General features: G+C 41.7%; 2 protein-coding genes and 1 long non-coding RNA gene across 4 annotated transcripts in view; 1 reads left to right on the top strand and 2 right to left on the bottom strand.

Annotated features, from left to right (window-relative positions):
* LOC100551679 (uncharacterized) overlaps positions 1 to 15,926 on the bottom strand; it is a 35,863-nt gene extending 19,937 nt beyond the window's left edge. For both annotated transcript variants that reach the window (XM_008112958.3, XM_008112957.3), the window contains exons 1-4: positions 15,717 to 15,926; positions 11,325 to 11,393; positions 3,528 to 3,558; positions 1,704 to 1,763 (exon numbers count right to left, since the gene is read on the bottom strand). In XM_008112958.3, coding sequence (XP_008111165.1) covers positions 1,704 to 1,763; positions 3,528 to 3,558; positions 11,325 to 11,393; positions 15,717 to 15,779 — 223 coding nt within the window. In that variant the 5' untranslated portion in view covers positions 15,780 to 15,926. The remainder of the gene's footprint in view (positions 1 to 1,703; positions 1,764 to 3,527; positions 3,559 to 11,324; positions 11,394 to 15,716) is intronic.
* Positions 15,927 to 15,979: 53 nt separating this feature from the next.
* On the top strand, positions 15,980 to 19,887 carry LOC134299913 (uncharacterized). The gene is made up of 2 exons (XR_010007168.1): positions 15,980 to 16,119; positions 19,745 to 19,887. It is a non-coding gene; the product is annotated as an uncharacterized LOC134299913 (long non-coding RNA).
* Positions 19,542 to 24,793, bottom strand: part of ahrr (aryl hydrocarbon receptor repressor) — a 37,175-nt gene continuing 31,923 nt past the window's right edge. The window contains exons 10-11 of the mRNA XM_016994457.2: positions 23,093 to 23,234; positions 19,542 to 22,720 (exon numbers count right to left, since the gene is read on the bottom strand). Coding sequence (XP_016849946.1) covers positions 21,676 to 22,720; positions 23,093 to 23,234 — 1,187 coding nt within the window. The 3' untranslated portion in view covers positions 19,542 to 21,675. The remainder of the gene's footprint in view (positions 22,721 to 23,092; positions 23,235 to 24,793) is intronic.

Raw genomic sequence — 24,793 nt, forward strand, 5'->3', positions numbered from 1 at the left:
AATTACATATAACTAAACGATTACAGGGCGCCTACCAGGTTATGTAACTATCTGAGCTATGACTAGGGAATGCTTTATTATGTACTAGCTTGGGTACCCAACAATGCCTGGGATATTTGACATGGGCCTTGTTTGTTTTTAGATGTCAGGCAATATCAGTTTTGCCATATGCTGTGCTATTTCTTAAAAATAAAAAGACTTTCCTGTTTTTTATGAATGCTCCCATTAGAAAACATATAAGAATGTGGGTGAACTACAATTTCCAAAATCATGGGTCAATCCTCCCAAAACTTCCCCAGTATTCCCAGTTGGCCATGTTGGGTCTGTGTGCCAAGTTTGGTCCAGATCTGTCACTTGCTGGGTTCATTGTTTTCTGAATACGGATGAACAATAACTCTCTGATCCCAAGGTCAATCACCCACAAAGCCTGCCAGTATTTACAGTTGGCCATGTTGGGTCTGTGTTCCAAGTTTGGTCCAGATCCACAGGTGGGTTCAGTGTTCTCTGAATACAGGTGAACTATAACTCTCTGATTCCAAGGTCAATCACCCTGAGTTGGCAGTGTTGGGTCTGTGTGCCAAGTTTGGTTCAGATTCGTCATTGGTGGGGTTCAGGGGGCTCACGGAATACAGATGAACTATAAGTACCAGAGATAAAAGTCAATCATCTCCCAAGTCCACCAGTGTTCCCAGTTGGCCATGTTGAAATTGTGTGCCAAGTTTGGTCCAAATCCATCATCAGATGGGTTCAGTGTTCTCTGAATACGGGTGAATTCTAACTCCTGAATGTCAAGATCAATCACCCTCAAACCCTGCCAGTATGCAAATTGGGCCATGCTACATCTGTGTGCCAAGTTAGTTCCAGGTCCATTGTTGGTGGGGTTCAGAGTGCTCTTAGATTGCAGGTGAACTATACATCCCAGTCCCTACAACTCCTATAAATCATGGTAAATTCTCCCCAAACCTCTCCAATCTGTTCAGTTGCTGATCAATTCCTCTGTGTTACATAGGAAAGGGTAGGAAAAATTAAGAGAGAGGCAATGAGCAGGCTCATGCAAATGGAAAGAGAAAGGAACACTGGGGTGTGCTCGCTGTAATTTGCAATGTCCTGGGAGGGAGTGACTTGGTGGCTCCTCAGCACTGGGAACTATAGCCTGTTTATGGAGGCCGGAGGCTGTCTGTGTGAGCAGATACTCGTGCCACATACACACATATAGATTTTCACTTTTATTATGTGTATAAATGAAATGAAATACTGAAGAGATGATGGAAACCTAGTGGAATTAAAAGACTGAGCAGGATATGGTTATATTTAGATAAGGAGAGAAAAAGGCAGCACTACAAATCATTTCTCTTCTTTTTCATAGTGTAGCAACCTATTCCTATTCATTTGTTTTTGTCGCTAGGATTGCATTCTCTGTTAGAGAAGTAATGCTCAGATACACATCTACTTTGTTAACTGAGGTACACCAGTATTCATCTTTGAAAGACACAGAATTAAGCAGCATAAATATTAAAAACTCTAAGAACCAGGTGCAAAATATCATTTATAAAACATAATATAAGCTATCATAATTGTATTAAAATATATAAACGTCTACAAAAACAAGAAATATCACTATATTAACAGATGTCTCCCCTCTAAAAACCTGTCTGCAGTTGAAGCTGTGCCAACAAAAATAATCTATAAGAAAGTTCACTTACCATAATTTGGAAGGGGTTCTGGTGTTCTAACTGTCTCTGTAGTACCGCTTAGAGGCTTAACTGAGAAAGAAGTAATTTCTTATAAAATACAACAACAACAACTTGTTCCTTATTCTATTTATATGTCAAAGTGTATTTTATATATTTTTTCCTTAAACGTATAATTTTAAGTAAGGATAAAATCATAGAATTGGAAGGCACCATCACAATCCGAGACAGCATATTTCACAGCTGGAATAGCTCTTACCATCATAAAATATTATAGTTGAATATTAATAGTTAGTAAACATGAAGCGCAAAGATGGTGGAAGAAACATCTCAAGAATAAATCCAACCACTATCATTTTATTTCTTTCAAATAACTATGATAGCCTTTATCATCAACATTTTAAATGATCAACCTACCATAAACAGAAGCCCAGTTTTCTGTTACTATGAGAATACGATTCAGGGTTTAGAATCCCAACTGAAGAAAAAGTAGCCTTTAGCATTTCAGGGAAAGCAGTAAAGAGGAGAAAATTACTCCTTGATTAATAAACTGCAGCTTATTCAGCCAAGAACAAGCTTGAGGCTTTCCCTCTTCTCCTTGTTTGTATTTCACTGCTTTGATCACAGTCTTTTAAAACAAATTTCCTAGTTTATTCAAATCAGGAAACTATGGTTTGATGACAAATTGCTAACCAGTAATTTAAATCAAGATCAAACAGTGGTTTAAGATCTTCATTTATAAATATAGTGTTTTTATATCACAGTGTTTTTACAGTGAATCAGAGTCCTCCATTAAGCTATAGTTTGAGGAGACCAGGATAGAAATGAAAGTAGCACATTAGGAATGGCAAGAAGAAAAATGTGTGGACAAGGAATTATAAACCTTAATGTATATAGTTGTGCTATTATATCTGAATTAAGTGTAAATATATCTCCTTAGCCAATATTTACCCAAGCTACTCATCCCTCCTACTTTATCCACAACACACTCTGAAATACTCCATTAAGCTATTACTTTTTAATAATTACCGTACTAAAGTTTCCCAACATCTGAATTAACAAAATTATTTTGTAGCTTTACATTTCCTTATTTCAAATTAAATAATTGTATTTACTGTTTTTATCGCATCTTTCTCATTACATAAGGACTTAAAACAGCTAACAACAAACATAACACAAAATACAAATTAAAAACTAAGCAAATGAATGTAAATATGAATATATAATTTAAAAATTACATATTTGTCTTGAAGCATAAACATTAAAATACCAATACAGTTTAAAACCACACAGCCCTGCAAAATCCCATCCATACCTGCCCTTCACATTTCCTAAATGCCTTAGTCATTGTAGACTTTTTTTTTCCGTGTCAGGAGCAACTTGAGTCGCTTCTGGAGTGAGAGAATTGGCCGTCTGCAAGGACGTTGCCCAGGGGACGCCCAGATGTTTTGATGTTTTTACCATCCTTGTGGGAGGCTTCTCTCATGTTCCCGCATGGAGCTGGAGCTAAAAGAGGGAGCTCATCCGCACTCTCCCCGGGTGGGATTCGAACCTGGCAGCTTTTAGGACAGCAACCCAACCTTCAAGTCACTTAGTCCACTGCGCCATCTGGGGGCTCCTTGTAGACTGACAAGAGTCATATACTTAATCATTTCAAATGCATTCAAAATCACCAGCTAATATCTCTACCATGCAGCAATTAAAAACCAAGGCACCTTAAAGCAATTGTAGAATAGACTGCTTAGTGCTGACATTATAATTAAAGTAAGTTAATACAACTCCTATGTATACCTATTGGCCTAAGGAATAAAGATTTGCATTCATAGTTCAACTTACCAATGCCATGGGATTTGAGAGCTTTTTCAACCTTGATCAGCATTCAGAATGAGAAGAGAAAAAGAGAAAAATATAGAAATAAAATTTCAAAGTACTTTACAAACATATTCAATACACATTTAGGACAGTCTCTTGTTCAACGTGTGATTCTTCAAACCAAAAAAGTTTCATATCCAGGTAACTACACAGGACATTTCTTGAGTCTCTGGTACAGAAAAAGCTGCTTTATAAAAAAAATCCATACTCTGCTTAACCCAACCCACTTATGACATTGGCTCTCCAGCATTTTATAGAGGAGTATCTGGAAACTGTTGTTGTTGTGAGCCTTCACGTTGATGACCTTAAGGCGAACTTATCACAGGGCTTTTAGGCAGCTGAGAGTAAGTGACTTGCTCAAGTTCACCCATGGATTTTTATGGCTGAGCAAGGAATCAAACTGCTTACTCAAACCACTATGTCATACTGGCTCTCACCTGGACTTTAGAAGTGCCTAATTTGTGAAATATATGAATTGAATTAGAGACATTTTGGTTGCTGAGGATGTGCTCTGTAAATGAGCTACAGAAATGTCCATGGATTTTGTCTCAATGGCAGAGTTTTCTTAGACAACACCCCATAGATAATTTAGCGCAGAATTCCATCTGGTTCATAACAGTGTTTGAATTAATGAATTACTAGGCATGCTTACACGCACATGAACATTGACTTGGATTTTACAATTTACAGCAACTAGAAGTCCAGAAAAAGGTAATTTTAAGAGACAGCAGACAAACTGTTATGATTGAGCCTCATGGCTCTGTTACTGACAGACGTGGGCGTAAGACTCCTCGAGAGTCAGATACTCTCGAGGAGCGAGAGAGAAAAAGACTGCGAGACATATTTGCAGCACCATCTGACGAGGAGTCTTTCGAAGGGTTTACGGAGAGAATGGAGGAGGGGCTGGTTAGCTCAGAGGAGGATGAGATGGATTGGACTCGGGTAAGGGAGGAAGTGGGTGCCACTGGCCATGATGGGACAGAAGATGAATGGGGACCTTCAGGATTAGACCCATGGCTTAGTTGGAGGGATGGGACGGGATCCACAGCTGGAGACGCTGTTGGGCGTAGTCAGAGGTGTTCCAGCTCTGACGAGGAAAGTGATGAGGAAACGCCCGGGTTAAGGAGGACAGCTGACAGTGATGAAGATTTGTAACTGGCATAAAATGGGGCTTGGGAGCAATTGCAAATTGCGTTGGGCAAGGTAATCTGGGCAAACGCTTGGGATCCGTGTGTGTGTGGGACGCTTCCCTGAAGACTTGTGTGCTTTCCTGTGCTGTGACGTAAGTTGATTGGAATCCAGGGTCAGACGGCGGGAGGGATTGTGTGGGCATTTGTTTGTGCAAACCTGTGCTTACTCTTATTAGCTTGACCCTCCGTCGTCTTCTTGACGGACGCCATCTCCTGCTTTGAGAACTCGGACTGAACTGACCACGGCTTGTCTTCCCCCCTTCTTGGACTTGGAAAAACTACAAACGTCTGCTTCTGGCTTTGATCTACGGAACGGAACTGGTCTACTCAACTGCTACAATCCTTGGCTGATTTACTCGTGTTGGAGATCCTGTCTGCTGTGTGTGTGGGGGAGCGACGCAAGTTACTCTAAGCACAGTGTTGGCAGCAGAGAGGAATCTGCTGCCAATTAGTTGCATTCTTGGTATCTTTTGTTCCTTGGCTTTCGTTTCGTTTATACCCAGGCTGAAGCAAGCAGTTTGTTTTTACCCGGATTAAACTCCGGTTTAATCCGGTTTATCTTTTGAACATTTACTTTTGCCCCTTTTTGCTCCTAAAGGCAAAAACTGCCTGGCCCTTGTGTTTTACGGGCATTTTTGAGTTCTGTAATCTAATAAACTCTGTTACTTTGAATCTTGTGGCGTTCTGTCCTTGACAGATTGCCCAACGCCATAAAAAGTTTATTGCAGCAATAAACCCGTCAGGAAGACGATGGATGAGTTAAGGGCCAAAGTAGACCAATTGCAAACGGCTTTTACCGTTATCCAAACAGCTCAGGCTGTGAAAGGACATGTTTTGACTCCTGAACGCTTTGACGGAACCAGGTGCAAGTTGCCAACCTTTTTGGCACAAGTGGAGCTTTATTTTTCTCAGCTCAGTGCTCATGCTTTTCCTACAGACACTAGCAAGGTGGCCTTTATTTTGAGTTTGTTGACCGGTCCCGCAGGACAATGGGCCACTAATTTAATTTTGGGAAATGACCCAGTCAAGGACAATTTGAATAATTTCAAAAGGTTGTTAACTGATACTTTTGGGGATCCTCTCCGCACGGAGAACGCTGGGTGGGCTCTGTATCGGTTGAAACAGGGAAAGGGGACTGTTTTGGATTACTTAAATAAGTTTAACCTGTATCGCCACCAGCTGGATTGGGGGGAAAATGCATTCATGCTTTTATTTACTGCCGGGTTAAGTGATATGCTCCAGGATGAATTAGCACGCTTGGAGCCGGCTGAAAGCTGGGACGCCTTAGTAGCTAAGGTGCTGCGTTTAGACGCAAGGTTCGAGGCTCGTAAACACTCAAAAGCAATGTGTGCGCCACCCATGCATGTAACCAGGGCACCTGTGGTGATGGGGGAAGAGCCCATGGAGCTTGGGGTCTTTAAAAAGCTGTCTACAGAGGAAAAGAGCCGTAGGAGGCAGCTGGGCTTGTGTTTGTACTGTGGGAATGCTGGGCATTTTGCCAAAAATTGTAATGTGAAACCTTCCCAGCTTTCGGGAAAAGGCCAGCCCTAGTGCGACGTGAGTCCAACGCACTAGGGCTCCTCAAGCAGTCAACTGAGGGGAGGAAGCATGTTTTCGTACCCATTACATTATCTGTTGGGGGAAGGGAACTTGTTTCTACTTTGGCACTGCTGGACTCAGGGGCTACGGTCTCCTATGTAGATATTGAGTTTGCTAAGAAGCATGGCATTCCTAGAGTGCGCAAGGCATGCGACGTGTGGGTGGAAGGAGCAGATGGGAGACTGCTGGAGACTGGGGTGGTTAACCATGAAACCTCAGCAGTAACGTGGGAGGTGCAGGGAGTAACGGGAACGTTTGTGTGGGATATTACGAGCTTGCCTAGATATGATGTGATCCTGGGGATGGATTGGCTAGCTGTAGTAAACCCACAAGTAGATTGGGCAACACGTAAAGTGATCTTAAAGAGGCAGGATTGTTGCACTCTAAATGTTACTCATTCTGATATGGAGGGAGTGCCTGCTGAGTATGGGGAGTTCTCTGATGTATTTTGTAAAAGAGAAGCGGACAAATTACCACCGCACAGGCCATATGATTGCGCCATCAAGTTGGCAGAAGGTGCGAAACTGCCAGCAGGGAGGCTGTATGCCTTGACTGTACCGGAAAGGCAAGCTTTGCGGGAGTTTCTAGATGAAAATTTAGCCAAGGGGTTTATTCGCCCATCTAGTTCTCCAACTGCGGCACCGGTATTCTTTGTAGCCAAAAAGACTGGGGAACTTAGGTTGGTCTGCGATTATCGGATCCTAAACAAATACACCATTCGGGATAGGTACCCGCTGCCTTTAATCTCGGAACTGTTATCAAGGGTGCAAGGGGCTAAGGTCTTTACCAAGCTTGACCTGCGGGGGGCCTATAACTTAATCCGTATACGGGAAGGGGATGAATGGAAGACGGCATTTAACACGTGTTTCGGATGCCACGAGTTCCGAGTCATGCCTTTTGGGCTTTGTAATGCTCCTGCGGTATTCCAGAGGTTCATGAACGATGTGTTCAGGGACCTAATTGACCAATTTTTAGTGATTTATTTGGATGATATCTTGATTTTTTCTAAGGACGAGAAAGAACATCGTCAACATGTCAAGCAGGTTCTGCACCGACTGCGGGCTAATGGGCTTTTCGCCAAGGCTTCCAAGTGCGTCTTTCATGTGCCTGAAGTGGAGTTCCTAGGTCATGTAGTGTCAGGTAGGGAACTTAAAATGGACCCACATAAGGTTGACGCCGTCAACTCATGGCAGGAGCTGAAGACTAAGAAGGATGTACAAAGGTTCTTGGGTTTCGCTAATTACTACCGGGAGTTTATTCCGAATTTTGCAAAGCTCACGGTACCTTTGACGCAGCTTCTGCGCAAGAAACAGCCATTTGTGTGGGGGCGGGAAGCTCACGAGGCGTTTCTACAACTAAAGTCTAGTTTTCAATCGGACAACATACTAACCCATCCTGATGTTGACAGACCGTTCGTGGTAGAAGCGGACGCTTCTAGCTACGCGTTGGGGGCTGTATTGTCTCAGAAGGATTCCTCAGGGACCTTGCGTCCCTGTGGATTTTACTCGCGGCAACTAACACCCTTCGAGCAGAACTATACCATATGGGAGAAGGAGTTGTTGGCGATTAAGGTGGCGTTTGAGGTGTGGCGGCACTGGCTTGAAGGGGCACGGCACCAGATCGTGGTCAGATCTGATCACAAGAACTTAGAGCACTTGCAAACAGCAAAGAAGTTAAACCAGCGTCAAATCCGCTGGGCTTTGTTTTTCTCCAGGTTTAACTTCAAGGTGCAGTTCGTGGAGGGGAAGGCAAACTTGCGGGCCGATGCTTTATCCCGCAAGCCGGAATTTAAGACCAATGAGCAGGTAGTATGTCAGACCATCTTGCCTACTGCCTCTCTGTGTGTTGTAGATAATGAGCTTGGGTTACATGACCAGATCCTTGAGGCTCAGAAGGATGATGTGTGGACTCAGGAGCAACTGATGCTGCTCTCTGCAGGTAACCGTACCATACTGCCGCATCTCCAGGATCAAGACGGGGTATTGGTGCGTAGGGGGCAGGTTTACGTACCAGTAGGGACCCTCAGGTTGGAGGTGATTAGAGCCCACCATGACGAACCCATGGCTGGGCACTTTGGCAGGTTCAAGACCGTACAGCTTATCACCAGGAGCTACTGGTGGCCAAAGATGCGGCAAGACATTCTGCGCTTTTGTGACAGCTGCGCCGTTTGTCAGCAGAGTAAGACGCCTGTTGGGCGCCCTAGAGGGTTGTTATCGTCTTTACCTGTTCCGGAGAGGCCATGGCAAATCATTTCCATGGATTTTATTTCAGATTTGCCTAAGTCTGGGGGTTATACTTGTATTTGGGTGGTGGTGGATTTATTTAGTAAACTGGCTCATTTTATTCCTTGTTCAACCATTCCGGCGGCCCCTACGTTGGCCTTACTATTTACAAAGCACATCTATCGTTTGCACGGAGCACCCGAGGTGATTATTTCAGATAGGGCTCCGCAATTTGTGTCACGCTTTTGGAAACACTTCCATGAGTGTTTGGGGACTAAGTTAAACGTGTCTTCAGCTTTCCATCCGCAAACGGATGGACAGTCGGAACGGGTTAATGGGCTCTTAGAGCAGTATCTGCGTTGTTTTTGTTTAGATCAACCCACGGCTTGGGTAAAGTGGTTACCGGTGGCGGAATTTGCTTACAACAATGCGGTGCACACGTCTAGTCAGCATACGCCATTTGAGCTAACTTATGGTTTTCACCCACGGGGAGGTGTGGCGCCGTCGACCAATGTGGTCTCTTCGGACCCTGTGTACCGCTCTTCGGAAATGGCTGCATTGCATGATGTTGCCCGTCGCTTACTGTTGGAAGCTAAGGCAACGCAGAAGACTCAGGCTGACCGCCACAGGCAGGCAGGGGAGGAGTTGGAAGAAGGGGATTTGGTGTGGTTATCTTCCAAACATATTAAACAGGCTGGGGGAAAGTTTGCGCCTCGGTATTTGGGTCCCTTTCCTATCGTTAAAAAGATTTCTTCTGTTGCGTTTCGTTTGCGTTTACCGTCTAGTTTAAAGGTCCATCCAGTCTTTCATCGTTCGCTGTTGAAACTTGATACCTCTAGTCGTCGTGGTGCTATAGCGGAGGGTATCACTGCCACTTCTCCGCCATCGGGGGAGGAGGCCTTTGTGAGAGGGGATAGTGTTATGATTGAGCCTCATGGCTCTGTTACTGACAGACGTGGGCGTAAGACTCCTCGAGAGTCAGATACTCTCGAGGAGCGAGAGAGAAAAAGACTGCGAGACATATTTGCAGCACCATCTGACGAGGAGTCTTTCGAAGGGTTTACGGAGAGAATGGAGGAGGGGCTGGTTAGCTCAGAGGAGGATGAGATGGATTGGACTCGGGTAAGGGAGGAAGTGGGTGCCACTGGCCATGATGGGACAGAAGATGAATGGGGACCTTCAGGATTAGACCCATGGCTTAGTTGGAGGGATGGGACGGGATCCACAGCTGGAGACGCTGTTGGGCGTAGTCAGAGGTGTTCCAGCTCTGACGAGGAAAGTGATGAGGAAACGCCCGGGTTAAGGAGGACAGCTGACAGTGATGAAGATTTGTAACTGGCATAAAATGGGGCTTGGGAGCAATTGCAAATTGCGTTGGGCAAGGTAATCTGGGCAAACGCTTGGGATCCGTGTGTGTGTGGGACGCTTCCCTGAAGACTTGTGTGCTTTCCTGTGCTGTGACGTAAGTTGATTGGAATCCAGGGTCAGACGGCGGGAGGGATTGTGTGGGCATTTGTTTGTGCAAACCTGTGCTTACTCTTATTAGCTTGACCCTCCGTCGTCTTCTTGACGGACGCCATCTCCTGCTTTGAGAACTCGGACTGAACTGACCACGGCTTGTCTTCCCCCCTTCTTGGACTTGGAAAAACTACAAACGTCTGCTTCTGGCTTTGATCTACGGAACGGAACTGGTCTACTCAACTGCTACAATCCTTGGCTGATTTACTCGTGTTGGAGATCCTGTCTGCTGTGTGTGTGGGGGAGCGACGCAAGTTACTCTAAGCACAGTGTTGGCAGCAGAGAGGAATCTGCTGCCAATTAGTTGCATTCTTGGTATCTTTTGTTCCTTGGCTTTCGTTTCGTTTATACCCAGGCTGAAGCAAGCAGTTTGTTTTTACCCGGATTAAACTCCGGTTTAATCCGGTTTATCTTTTGAACATTTACTTTTGCCCCTTTTTGCTCCTAAAGGCAAAAACTGCCTGGCCCTTGTGTTTTACGGGCATTTTTGAGTTCTGTAATCTAATAAACTCTGTTACTTTGAATCTTGTGGCGTTCTGTCCTTGACACAAACACAACACTACTTTTCCAGACTGGTAAACCAAAGTATTTAATTTGATTCCTAATATATCTAACATTCTCTAAATGTTGTAAATTCGTTGCATCAACAGTATTCTGAATCATCTTTGAGAGAGATCACTATCACTAGCATTATACAAGATCTGAGACAGCAGTGAGTTTGCAAATCCTCACCTTTAAAAAGGCTTCTAAGTACAGTAGCTATTTGCCTGGGGCAAGGAAGGCAGAAACTGTTGACATTACTTGGCAGTTAGGCTTAAGGAAACTGATTTCCCTTTTTAACCATCCAAACTAATAGACAGATAGGAAGGCAGTCTAACTGTTCTTCTATGTAGAATTTACTTTTGTGAACTTATTTGCAAAATGGCTCAATATATAGTAAATGAGATCATTCACAGTTATCTTCATTAAATAAGGTGGTCTCGCACAGTTTGAACATTCACTTCTCATGGTGAGGGGTGAGGCAGGGAGCAACCCATTCCTGTTCACCATGCACCTGGGACAGGAAGCTACATCTACAACTTTAAGAAATAATTCCAAAAGGTAGGTATGTCTAACTCTGATTTTTATATTAAAGGTATTTAACCCACTGGAATCCTGTATATATAATTATATACAGGATTATAATTGTCATTCCTATAACTCTAATAGATAAATGGAAAAAATGACCTTACCATCTTATGCTTGGACCCAAGGAAATGAGTCTGTAGGTTTACAGGCGATGCACAATAGATTTTGCAGATCTAAATCAAAAAGATATTTTATAAGACATAAAATAAAACATTAAAAACTATTATTAAGAAAAATACCAGGTCAGTTTTTCAATAAGCCTAATGAATAGAACACAGACTTTTCCGTGTTTCAGTTTCAGTGGCTTAAGATCAGCTCAGCAAAATTGCCAGCATTCCATGTCTCAAACTGAATACTTTACATCAAATATATAATCCCTTTGGAGAAAAGAAGCTAAGGGAAGATGTCAGTCAGATACAATAGGAGTAGAGTTATGCTGTGGAAAAAGGAAACATCATATTGTGCATTAATAAAACAATGGCTGAAATTATAATGTTTGACAGCATAACACACCTATATAAAAACAAAGTGCATGACATTTGGAGTAACAAATATAGTGCTTGTACCTTTGCTCAAAATACTTATCACAACTTTTGGAAAGGAAGAGGAAATAAAAGCATAAGATGCAGGAGCTCTTCTGGGGAAAGTCTGAGGCTAAATACAAAAGAGGCATGAAAGACTTTATAAAACGATAAACGGGGACAAAGTGTCTCATGTTATAAGGCATGATCATCAAGTTTGCAGGGAGGGATAGCTAATACTACAGAAGATAAAAAATGAAATTCAATAGGGACAAATGCAAAATACTCCACTTAGGCAGAAAAAATGAAATGCAAAGATACAGAATGGGGGACGCCTGGCTCGACAGCAGTACGTGTGAAAAAGATCTTGGAGTCCTCATGGACAAGTTAAACATGAGCAAACAATGTGACATGGCAGCTAAAAAACCCAATGGGATTGTGGCCTGCATAAATAAGAGTATAATGTCTAGATCCAGGGAAGTCATGCTACCTCTCTATTCTGCCTCGGTCAGACCACACCTGGAATACTGTATCCAATTCTGGGCACCACAGTTGACGAGGTATGTCGTCAAGCTGGAATGTGTCCAGAGGAAGGCGACTAAAATGATCAAGGGTCTGGAAAACAAGCCCTATAAGGAGTGGATTAAAGAGCTGGGCATGTTTAGCCTGCAGAAGAGAAGGCTGAGGGGAAACATGATGAGGGCGATGTATAAAGATGTGAGGAGAAGTCATAGGGAGGAAGGAGCAGGCTTGTTTTTAACTGCCCTGGAGACTAGTACATGGAACAATGGCTTCAAACTACAGCAGTGGTTCTCAACCTGTTGGTCCCTAGGTGTTTTAGCCTACAACTCCCAGAAATCCCAGCCTGTTTACCAGCTGTTAGGATTTCTGGGAGTTGAAGGCCAAAACATCTGGGGACACACAGGCTGAGAACCACTGAACTACAAGAAAAGAAATTCCACCTGAACATTAATAATAAAAGGTAAAGGTTTCCCCTGACGTTAAGTCCAGTCATGTCTGACTCTGGGGGTTGGTGCTCATCTCCATTTCTAAGCCGAACAGCTGGCGTTGTCCGTAGACACCTCCAAGGTCATGTGGCCGGCATGACTGCATGGAGCACCTTTACCTTCCCACCGAGCGGTACCTATTGATCTACTCACATTGGCATGTTTTCGAACTGCTAGGTTGGCAGAAGCTGGAGCAACAGCGGGCGCTCACTCCGCTCCTGGGATTTGAACCTGGGACCTTTTGATCTGCAAGTTCAGCAGCTCAGCACTTTAACACACTTTGCCACCGGAGCTCCCATAATAATAAAATAGTAATAATAATAACTTTATTCTTATATCCTACCCCATCTCCCCGAAGGGACTCGGGAGCAGCTCACATGGGGACAAGCCAATACAAATAATGTAACATTATAAAATCAAACAGTTAAAACAACAAGCATCACATTTAAAAACAAATTAAACAGGTCATAGTTTAAGAAACATAATTGAGAGCAGGAAATATAAATGATCACCTACAGCATTAAAAGGTCCAATATGGACATAAATGGGCAAACAATTATCTTGCAACCTCTGAGCTGGGCCAGAATAAAGTGCAATAACTGGGTATAGATGGAGGTGAAAGGACACAGTACATTTGTGCCGAATCAGTCAAACGCACATTGAAATAGCTGGGTTTTCAGCTCTTTCCGGAATGTGGCCAAGGTGGAGGCTAATCTAATTTCTCTTGGGAGGGAGTTCCAGAGCCAGGGGGTTACCGCTGAGCAGGCCCTCTTCCTCATCCCCACCAACTGTGTTTGAGATGGTGGCGGGAGCAAGAGGAGGGCCTCCCCCGCAGATCTCAGGGATCACGTAGGTTTGTAGTAGGAAATGCGATCACAAAGATAAGCCGGGTCTGAACTTTAGGAAGAACTTTCTATGTGTGAGCTGTTTGGCAGTGGCACTCTCTGTCCCGGAGTGTAGTGGAGGCTCTTTCTTTGGAGGTTTTTAAGCACAGAATGGATGGCCATCTGTTGGGGGTGCTTTGAATGCTTTTTTCCTGCTTCATAGGGTTGGACTGGATGGCTCACAAGATCTTTTTCAACTCTATGATTCTATAATTCACTACCAAAAATCTGTAGGAATTAGCACTCCATTAGTACTCCTTAACTAAGGCCCTTTCCACACAGCTGAATAAAATCCCACATTTTCTGCTTTGAACTGGAATATATGGCAGTGTGGACTCAGAGCTCTTCCACACAGCCATATAACCCAGAATATCTGCTGTGAACTGGGTTATCTAGGTACACACTGACATATACTCCAGTTCAGAGCAGAACCTGTCTCCCGCTACGACCCACCTCGAAATTTAAGATCTTCGGGCGAGGCTCTGCTGGCAGTCCTGCCAGCCTCACAGGTGTGGTTGGCGGGGACGAGAGCCAGGGCCTTTTCAGTAGTGGCTCCCCGCCTATGGAACGCCTTCCCAAATGATATCAGACAGGCTCCTTCCCTTCTATCTTTCTGCAGGAAAGTTAAGACCTGGTTGTGGGACCAGGCCTTTGATCAATAACAGCAGCATTATTACCATCCTAGAATTCAATGACAGACCAGTTATCAGACTCGAAATGCGCCAATTGTGTATTTATATGTATATTTTTATCAATGTTTAAGTATTTAATTTTAACTGATTGAATTGTCTGTAATATTTTTATATTGTGTTTTATTGTAAACCGTCCTGAGTCCCCAATGGGTGAGAAGGGCGGGATATAAGTATTGTAATACAGTAGAGTCTCACTTATCCAACATTCACTTATCCAACGTTCTGGATTATCCAACACATTTTTGTAGTCAATGTTTTCAATACATCGTGATATTTTAGTGCTAAATTCGTAAATACAGTAATTACTATGTAGCATTACTGCATATTGAACTACTTTTTCTGTCAAATTTGTTGTATAACATGATTTATTTATTTATTTATTTATTTACAGCATTTATATTCCGCCCTTCTCACCCCGAAGGGGACTCAGGGCAGATCACATTACACATATAGGCAAACATTCAATGCCTTGACATAGAACAAAGACTAGACAAATGCAGGCTCCGAGCTGGCCTCGAACTCATGACCTCTTGGTCAGAGTGATTGGTTTCAGTTGGCTGCTCACCAGCCTGCGCCACAGCCCGGTCGCAATCTTAATTTGTAAAATCATAACCTAATTTGGTGTTTAATAGGCTTCTCCATAATCTCTCCTTATTATCCAACATATTCGCTTATCCAACATTCTGCCGGCCTGTTTATGTTGGATAAGTGAGACTCTACTGTAGATTTTTATCAATGTTTAATGTATTTAATTTTAACTGATTGAATTGTCTGTAATATTTTCATATTGTGTTTTATTGTAAGCCAACATGAGTCCCCAATGGGTAAGAATTGCGGGAAATAAGTATTGTAGTAAATACATAAATAAATAAACATGTGGGATTTTATTCAGCTGTGTGGGGCCAGAGTTAACGCTCTTTAGAACAAGTTTATTCCTCCCCATCCTCTTTTAGTCAAAATTTTGAATGTACATCAGTTCTATCAACTTTTACTGTGCTAGAAGGTGATCTGCCTTTGAAGGTTGGGTTGCTGACCTGAAAGCTGCCAGGTTCGAATCCCACCCGGGGAGAGCGTGGATGAGCTCCCTCTATCAGCTCCAGCTCCATGCGGGGACATGAGAGAAGCCTCCCACAAGGATGGTAAAACATCAAAACATCCGGGCGTCCCCTGGGCAACGTCCTTGCAGACGGCCAATTCTCTCACTCCAGAAGCAACTCCGGTTGCTCCTGACACGAAAAAAAAACTGCCTTCTGATAATAATTGTTTAAACTATATTTAGGAAAAAAAGGACTGACTTAACAGAAATGATACAGCATTCATTGGGGTGCAGAGACGCCCCCAAAAGCCCCTTCGTTGCTTTCATGTCACAGAGATATGAAAAACAGTGCTCACGTTACAATAGTAAGGAGTGGCGTTGCTGGGCTTCTCAGCCTGGCGCTCTGGGGTTTCTTCCATGGTGCAGAAGTGGTGACGGAAGATATCTCAGGACAAATAAATCCGAAAACCCACCGAAGTGAGTTCGAGCTTTCTCTGGAGAAGAGCCAAGCGGCCCCCTCTCCGCCTTCCCACAGCTTTGGGCTCTGCCGGCGCGTCCCGATGACAGGAGCCAGAACCCGCCCCTTTGCTGTCTTCTCGCGATATTTGCCCGATGAGATCACGAGCTTTTGAGAGCTCGCGCGGGAGGCCATGAAATGGGAACAAAGTAGAATCTTTCGGGCTGTGTGGCCATGTTTCAGAGGCATTCTCTCCTGACGTTTCGCCCACATCTATGACAGGCATCCTCAGAGGTTGTGAGGTATGGAAAGACATACAACAACCCTGTGATCCCGGCCATGAAAGCCTTCGACAACACAAAGTAGAATCTGCTTTCAGAGACAATATAATGAGATGGATCATGGGTTGCAAGCGGGGCCAAGAAAGAAGAGTTTCACTAGGCAGGTAAAACTGCAGCTAGGCAAAGTGGAGCAATATATTTTTTTATCTTAGGGCCCTTACAGACAGGCTCAGGAGGATCTCATTCCAGATTTTCTGTTTATCCCAGATTATCTGGCAGTGCGGACTCATATACAGTAGTCTCACTTATCCAGCACTCACTTATCCAACATTCTGGATTATCCAACGCAATTTTGTAGTCAATGTTTTCAATACATTGTGATATTTTGGTGCTAAATTCATAAATACAGTAATTACTACATAGCATTACCTCGTATTGAACAACTTTTTCTGTCAAATTTGTTGTATAACATGAAGTTTGGGTGCTTAATTTGTAAAATCATAACCTAATTTGATGTTTAATAGGCTTTTCCTTGATCACTCCTTATTATCCAACATATTCGCTTATCCAACGTTCTGTCAGCCCGTTTATGTTGGATAAGTGAGACTCTACTGTAATACAATTTAAAGCAGAAAACCTGGAATATAGGGCCTGTCTGGTCCTGGAATATAGGGCCTGTCTGGAAGGGCCTTGATATTCTGGGATATAGGGCTGTGTGGAAAGGCCCTCAGAATATCAAGGCAGATAATTCACACTATCCGCTTTGAACTGGATTATCTGAGTCGAAACTGCCATATAATCCAATTATTAAAGCAGACCATTCACATTATGTATGTATGTACTCAGGGCCCTTCCACACAGACATACAATAGAGTCTCACTTATCCAAGACAAATGGGCCGGCAGAACATTGGATAAGTGAAAATCTTGGATAATAAGGAGGGATTAAGAAAAAATCCTATTAAACATAAAATTACATTATGATTTTACAAATTAAGCACCAAAACATGTTTGCAAGAAATTGACAGAAAAAGCAGTTCAATACACAGTAATGTTATGTAGTAATTACTTTATTTACGAATTTAGCACCAAAACATTGCAACATTTACTACAAAAACAATGACTACTAAAAGGCAGACTGCTTTGGATAATACAGAACCTTGGATAAGTGAGACTCTACTGTATAACCCAGAATATCAAGGCAGATAATCTGCACAATATATGCTTTGAACTCGGTTATGAGAGTCCACACTGCCATATACAGTAGAGTCTCACTTATCCAACATAAATGGGCTGGCAGAACGTTGGATAAGTGAATATGTTGGATAATAAGGAGGGATTAAGGAAAAGCCTATTAAAAATCAAATTAGGTTATGATTTTACAAATTAAGCACCAAAACATCATGTTATACAACACATTTGAAAGAAAAAGTAGTTCAATATGTAGTAATGCTATGTAGTAATTACTGTATTTACGAATTTAGCACCAAAATATCACGATGTATTGAAAACATTGACTACAAAAATGCGTTGGGTAATCCAGAACGTTGGATAAGCGAGTGTTTGATAAGTGAGACTACTGTAATCCAATGTGGATTTTATACAGCTGTGTGGAAGGGGCCTCAGATAACCCAGTTCAAAGCAGATCTTGTGGATTATCTGATTTAATATTCTGGGTTATGTGGCTGTGTGGAAGGGCCCCTGATTATATGGCAGTGTAGAAGGAGCCTTAAAGTCCAATAATCTATATGCAGATAAAAGCCCCTTCTACACTGCCATATAATCCAGATTATCAAATGAGATAATTCACATCATCTGCTTGAAACTGGATTATATGAAGACCCTTCTACACAGCTGTATAAAATCCATATTATCAGCTTTGAACTGGATTATCTGGTAGTGTAAACTCGGGGGCCTTTCACACAGCCATATAGCTTTTGCACAATTAAAACTTGTGCGCCAGTTGCACCCATACCTTGAGAGGTCAGACTTGGCCACAGTAATCCATGCTCTTGTTACATCTCATAGAGACTAGTGCAACGCGCTGTACATGGAGTTGCCTTTGAAGACGGCCCAGAAGCTTCAATTAGTCCAATGGGCAGCAGCCAGATTTCTAACTGGGGCAACGTACAGGGAACATACTACTCGTCTGTTACGTCAGCTCCACTGGCTGCCAGTTTGATACCGAGCCCAATTCAAAGTGCTGGTCTTGGCCTATAAAGCCCTATACTGTTCTGGTCCAGATTACCTGGCTGAATGCATCTCCCTCTATGAGCCTACAAGAGCTTTAACATCGGCTGGGTAGGCCCTGCTCTCTGTCCCAATGAGAGATATGGCCTTCTCAGTGGTGGCCCCTTGGCTGTGGAACTCCCATACGACATACAGACAGAGACAGAGACACAGAGGCAAGGTAATATTTTCCAGGATCCGGCTTCATGAGGGTATGCTCGATGCCCGCCACAGGGGGAGCTGTTGCTTCATCATCCACTGTAACACCGAGTCCTTGATGGATTACTTCCTCATTTTTCGCATGCTGGACAATTTTTATGGTGTCATAAATTAGTTAAATTAGCCTCCCTGCATAAGCGGTACCTAAATTTCCTGCTTGATAGATGCAACTATCGTTCGGGTTGCTTAAGTCAACAACGAGCTGGACTATTTTTAATGGTTGGGCGCTCAATCTGACGCAGGCTCGCTTTGAACTCATGACCTCTCGGTCAGTAGTAATTTATTATCGCAGCTGGCTACTAACCACTGTGCCACAGCCCAGATAGATACGTGTTTTAATTGCTCATGTTTTAGATTGTTGATTTTGTTGAGACGTTTTTCAGTGTTTGTAAGCTGCTTTGTAAGTCCCCTTTGAAGCCCTCTAGCTTTTAAAATATCTTTTAAATATATTTTCTCCGACCTTTATTAGGCACATAGATATTTAGTGTTGTCATTTTTACCCCACATATTTCTCCTTTAAAGATTACCCATCTCCTTTTAGTATCTGCCATTAGATCTGTTTGTACCACCTCTATATTATTTTTTATCAAGATACCAACTCCCTTTGTTTTGTTATTTGCTCTTGCCTCTACCAATGTATGCTAGCCTGAGATACTTAATAGTTTTTCTGGGTCCCTTACCGGTTTTATATGTTTCCTTCAACATTACACATCTGAAGTTATTTGTTTCTATAAACCTTCTTAATCTTGATGTTCAAGGTAACACATTTTAGTGATAAACTCATTGGATTATGTTTGTTTCCTTGGGAGACACTAAGAACTATTACCTAACTTGATGCCTTATTTGGTTGTACACTAAACATTCCCAAACTACTGTACATTTTTATAGAAAAGAATCATATGTTGCATGTAGAGGCTCTTTTCATGTGAATAGATAAGAATTTACATCTGTCAAAACATGTATACTAAGAACAGAAGACAAGATTACAAATCCCACTTATACAAAGAATGTTTATTAACAAATACTGAGGTTTACATCTTCAAAGAACAGCAGAATGTAAACTTAAGAAATATTATTGTAAAGTTGAAATTCAGAGAAAAAATTGTTAAAATACTAAATGGTGTAGCTGCACTACACAATTCTGTCATTTCTCATTTTAAATTCTGTTCATTCTAATTTTGTAACTTTCTCTTTTGCAGAAGATAATATCAAGATAAAGGAAAAGTCAGTTTTGTTTTGAAAAAGAAAAAAATTGACTCTGCGTCTCCAGCTTGCTACAAAAGCAGGCTACCTGAGCTGCAATTATGGAATAAATTATACTACTGCTTTTATTATTCAACTACATGTTGTCTTTTTCTCTTGCTTCAATACTGCAGGTTACACATATGAGATAACATGAATCACATCTGGTTTTTGCATGTATGAACTAATATTTTAAGACTTAATGTGGGATTTTACGCAGCTGTGTGGAATGTACAGGATCTGCTGATGAGAGGGTATATTTGAGATCTAGCATTTATAGTGACAAAGTCAAAAATGACAACAGCAGCAGCAGAACTGTCACTCTAGGAATAAACCATTCCTAATATATTTCCTTCAACTACCTCTTTGCAAAAGCATTTCTTTTCTTGAAAGCGTATGTATATTTTGTATAATACTCATCGCTAAATCAGTGCCATGTTATTTTATTCAGCTTGGCATGGTATTGTGTATGGATATACCTTACTGAATGGGCACTCCTTAAACTGTCTCAGAACTAAATAAATTTAGTGTGCCCCTAATTCAGGGAGGGATATCTTTTCCCCAAAAAAGACATTTGGTTATTACTTTACTTATCAGAAAACTTTACAGAACTAGAAGTGTAATTGTAAATAATATAAATCATGAGTAAGAAGTCAAAAGTAAGAGGAAGAGGAAGACGTAAGAAGGAGCCCCCAGTGGCGCAGCAGATTATACCACTGAGGAGCTGAACTTACTGACTGAAAGGTTGCCAGTTCGAATTTGAGGAGCGGAGTGAGCTCCCCCTATTAGCCCCAGCTTCTACTAACCTAGCAGTTTGAAAGCATGCAAATGTGAGATCAATAGGTACCGCTCCGGGCGGGAGGGTAACATCACTCCATGCAGTCATGCTGGCCACATGACCTAGGGGGTGTCTATGGACAATGCTGGCTCTTCGGCTTAGAAATGGAGATGAGCACCAACCCCAAGAGTCAGGCATGGCTAGACAATGTCAGGAGAAAACCTTTACCTAAGAAGTCAAAATATGAAAACATGCTATGGGCTCATGCTCTTATCTCCAGGCTGCTATAACCAACATGAAAGTAGTGTCAATACCTGCTTTCATGACCCATAGGAGTAGGAAAGCATCAGCAATTTCCTGTGTTAAAAGGAATACATAGGATTTTCCTGAGGAGTGTAAGCACAGACATGAGACTTAAGTTGATCCATACAAGCTGGAGTTACAGACACAAGCAATAATTTAGGAAGAGGAAATAACCAATATTAAGGAACCTGAAGATGATGTGTTGAAGAACTTTGTCATTAGGGCAATAGATAGAATCCAAACTTCCCTTGTTTCATGACATTCATGCGTGAATGTTTTGAAAGTAACAAATGTACTGGTAACTATATAATTACTTGATATGCTTCTACATGGATGAAGTGTCTTAAACAAATCCATATATCAACAGGGCCACAACACATCAGAACTTGCTGCTGCCAATTGCATCTCAAATCTTCTGTAATCACACCTTCCCCATCTTTCTTGGGACTTTTTCATAATTCTGTTTCTGTTTAATTCCTTGAATAGCACACGAACCCTCTTAAACTAACTGTGAAACACAGACTGTATGGCTGCTGTCAGTAAAGAATAACAAACTACTATGTAGTTTTACACAATTTTGATTTATATTTTTAGAAATATTGAAGTACACTTCTTTGCTAAATTCTGTGGGTGACTGGAAATTACTCACACTCCATGATACCGTAACAATGCCAATAACTGTAAATCGAGAACGTTTATCATAAATAGCATTTAGAGCTCTGGATTCCTACAATGGAAAGTGTCTTATGAATGAGGTATTTTCTGCTTTGTGTCCTATTTCTGCACTACCAATGCCACTATAAAACATCACACAGTTTGTTGCTGCATTATTTTATGAGGATGAGAATCGGCTAATGGTGTTTCACAGAGAGTCATCCCCACTGTTGTCTGACTACTCCTGGAGATAGGATGAGAATCTAAAGGTTCATGTTTAACTGTCTGATTAAAGCAGAGATTTTTAAACTCAGAATGTGACTTCAGAACCTGCATATTCAGCCCCTTCTCTTCTACGGAAAAGGTACTATAGAATTGATTGCTATAATATGGAGTTTGTGGGCTCTCCATAGCTTCTGTGCCAATGGATTTTGAAAGGTCCAGTAAAGATGTTTCTTTGTTAGTCATTGCTTTGCCAAGTCCAGTTCTAACGTTATTGGTATGATGCATCACTATGTGTTGCCAGTTATACGGTGGATAGACACAATGTTGCGGGGATGATTGTGTATTGAGTTCTGTTTTAAGGTGAACTCTTGCAGGAAAGTGCTTTTTGACTATGCTGTTTTCATCCACCCATACACAACTTGGTAAAATGGTATGACTGTTAGCTATATTTTCAGAATCTGAATCATATTCCGTTTTTATCAGTGTGTTGCAAGGCAAACCATTGTTGTACAGAGTTCCTGGAGATACTGGGGGACAGGGTAATTTCATGTATTCTTCCAAATAACTGTCTGCGGTGCATTGCTGCAAGCCTTGGTGTAGCTGACAATTTTCTCTCTCTGTAGATGACAAACTGAAGAACTGCTCCTCTCTACTGTAGAAAGGTCTTAGAGTTTTGTTAGAGCACATGTTCTCATGATGCTGACCTCTAAAGCAAAAACCGGATGCATTGTTTGATGTCCCCGTGCCATTTCCACTGTTGTCATGCTGAACACCAAACAGCGAGACAGCAGGATTAACATATTCCTGCTTTGTAAAGTGCTCATTGCCACCAGTATTAGGTTCACATTTCACTTTCATGTTATCCTGTTCTTTTTTCCTTGGGCTCCACGTATGATGCTTCATCTGTCCCAATTGTTCCCTGTTTCCTTTTATACTTGAAATGATGTTTGGTATCTTCTGAATTTTCTCTTCCCTTTCAATAATTTTTTTAAAAGTCAGTAATTAAAACATTTTCAGTAATGTATGATACACAAATATTTGATAAAGGAGAAAATGAATTAACTGGCATATCATAATACATTTTCAATTTAACAGTTACTGGTAATACTAATATTTACACCTCTGTATGTTGAATAGTATCTTCTTACAAATCAACATTTATTTTAATTATCAATCTGCTAACTTACATTTATCTGTGTATTTCATATTTGCCACGTTTCAAAGTCTTATAAACCTTATCTAATAGTCCTATGGGCCAAACCTTGAAATATTACGATTCCTTTACTTATTCTCCTCACAACATGCATTTGCCTTTCTAAAGTTTTAAACTTTTAATGCTACTTACTTGGGAGCTTGTTGAAGAGCAATGGTGCATTCTGAGGAACCATTTCTGCACTGAACATGAGTACTAGCCTGTACCCAAAACCAGTGGTCCTTGTTTGCTTGGAATCTCATCAGTGAAATGCCATTTTCTCTATTACATTCTCCTATAGATGAAAAATATTTTTGGGAACAAGGTTCTTAAGTATGTAACCTAACTTTAACTGTTGCTTAAGATCTATGTAGACAGTCTTTTCATTAATTAATATACAGAATGTTCACATTTGTTCATGGTAGAGAAAAATGCACACTTATGTATGTTACTCTTAACATTAGCAAATTAAATACCTGCAAGCATCCTAATTTGATTGAACTCCAGCAACTTGGCATTATTTCAGTACATTATGGATCTGTTCAGCAAGTAGAATAATTATTTGAATCATCTAAATGTCATGTGATAAAAAGTTTTCTGAACTTGTTGATTAGAAGGTTGGTGGTTTGAATCCATGGGACAGGGTTAGCCCCAGCTTCTGCCAAACTAGTAGTTCGAAAACATGCAAATGTGAATAGTTCAATATTTCGGTGGGAAGGTAAACAGTCATGCCCATGGCCGACCCTAGGTAATTTTCAAGTGTAAGCAAACAGTATTTTGGTGCCTCCCCCCAAACCAATCACTGAAAAATAAAAGGTAGAAAGTAGAGGTGAACAGAATATAACATACATACACACACACAATGAGGAGAATATGTGGCAAGGTAGATAGGTAGGTAGGGAGCCACGGCGGAGGAACCTTCCCAGGAGCAAGGCCTAATAATAGTAGTAGTAGTAGTAGTAGTAGTAATAAATCATCCCAACAAAGGATTCCCCCAGGCAGGAAGCAGCCAAGCTTTAAAGCTGAAAGGCTATTCTATGCTAATCAAGTTGGGCAATTGAAACATTTACACCTGCCTCCAATAGACAAGAGTTCTTTCTTTCTCCCACCCTGGAACTTCCGCAGATATATAAACCCTACTTGACTAGTTTCCAACCTCTGAGGATGCCTGCCATAGATGCGGCCGAAACGTCAGGAGAAAATGGTTCTGGGACATGGGCCACACATCCTGGAAAACTCACAGCAACCCAGTGATCCCGGCCATGAAAGCGTTCGACAACATAATGAAACTTTATTTGTATCCCACCTTTCTCCCTTCTTTCCTTCCTCCTTTCCTCTTCCTCTCCTTTTCTCTTCCTTTCCCTTCCTTTCCTTCCTGCTCCTTCCCTTCCCCTTCCCTCTTCCCTTCCCCTTCCCCTTCCCTCTCCTTATCAGAGTTGTTGTCTTTTGTGATGTTTTTTATTTTATTTATTTTTTAGTCTTTATTTTATTTAATTTTATTAAGTTACAGTTACCTTGTTTATATTATCTAATGTGCCTTGTCTTGATGTAAACTGTTTGTATGTATTCCCTTTAGCATAGAATAGTTGCCATATAGTTAGAAACTGCCCAGAGTCCCTTTGGGGAAGATAGGGCAGTCTATAAATAAGGTTTATTATTATTATTACTATTATTCATGTTCTTTGGTGTTGTTATAACTTTCTCTTTACATAATGCTGGGATTAATGAAGCTTGACACCACTTGAACTGCCGCAGCTCAAGGCTGTGAAATCCCGGGAGTTGTAGTTTTACAAGTCTCTTGCCGTCAATCAGATTGCTCTTAGCTTTAATCGGAATGTCTTTTCTTGTGGATTG

This window comes from Anolis carolinensis, chromosome 6 (genome assembly GCF_035594765.1).
Source record: "Anolis carolinensis isolate JA03-04 chromosome 6, rAnoCar3.1.pri, whole genome shotgun sequence".
Lineage (NCBI taxonomy): Eukaryota > Metazoa > Chordata > Lepidosauria > Squamata > Dactyloidae > Anolis > Anolis carolinensis.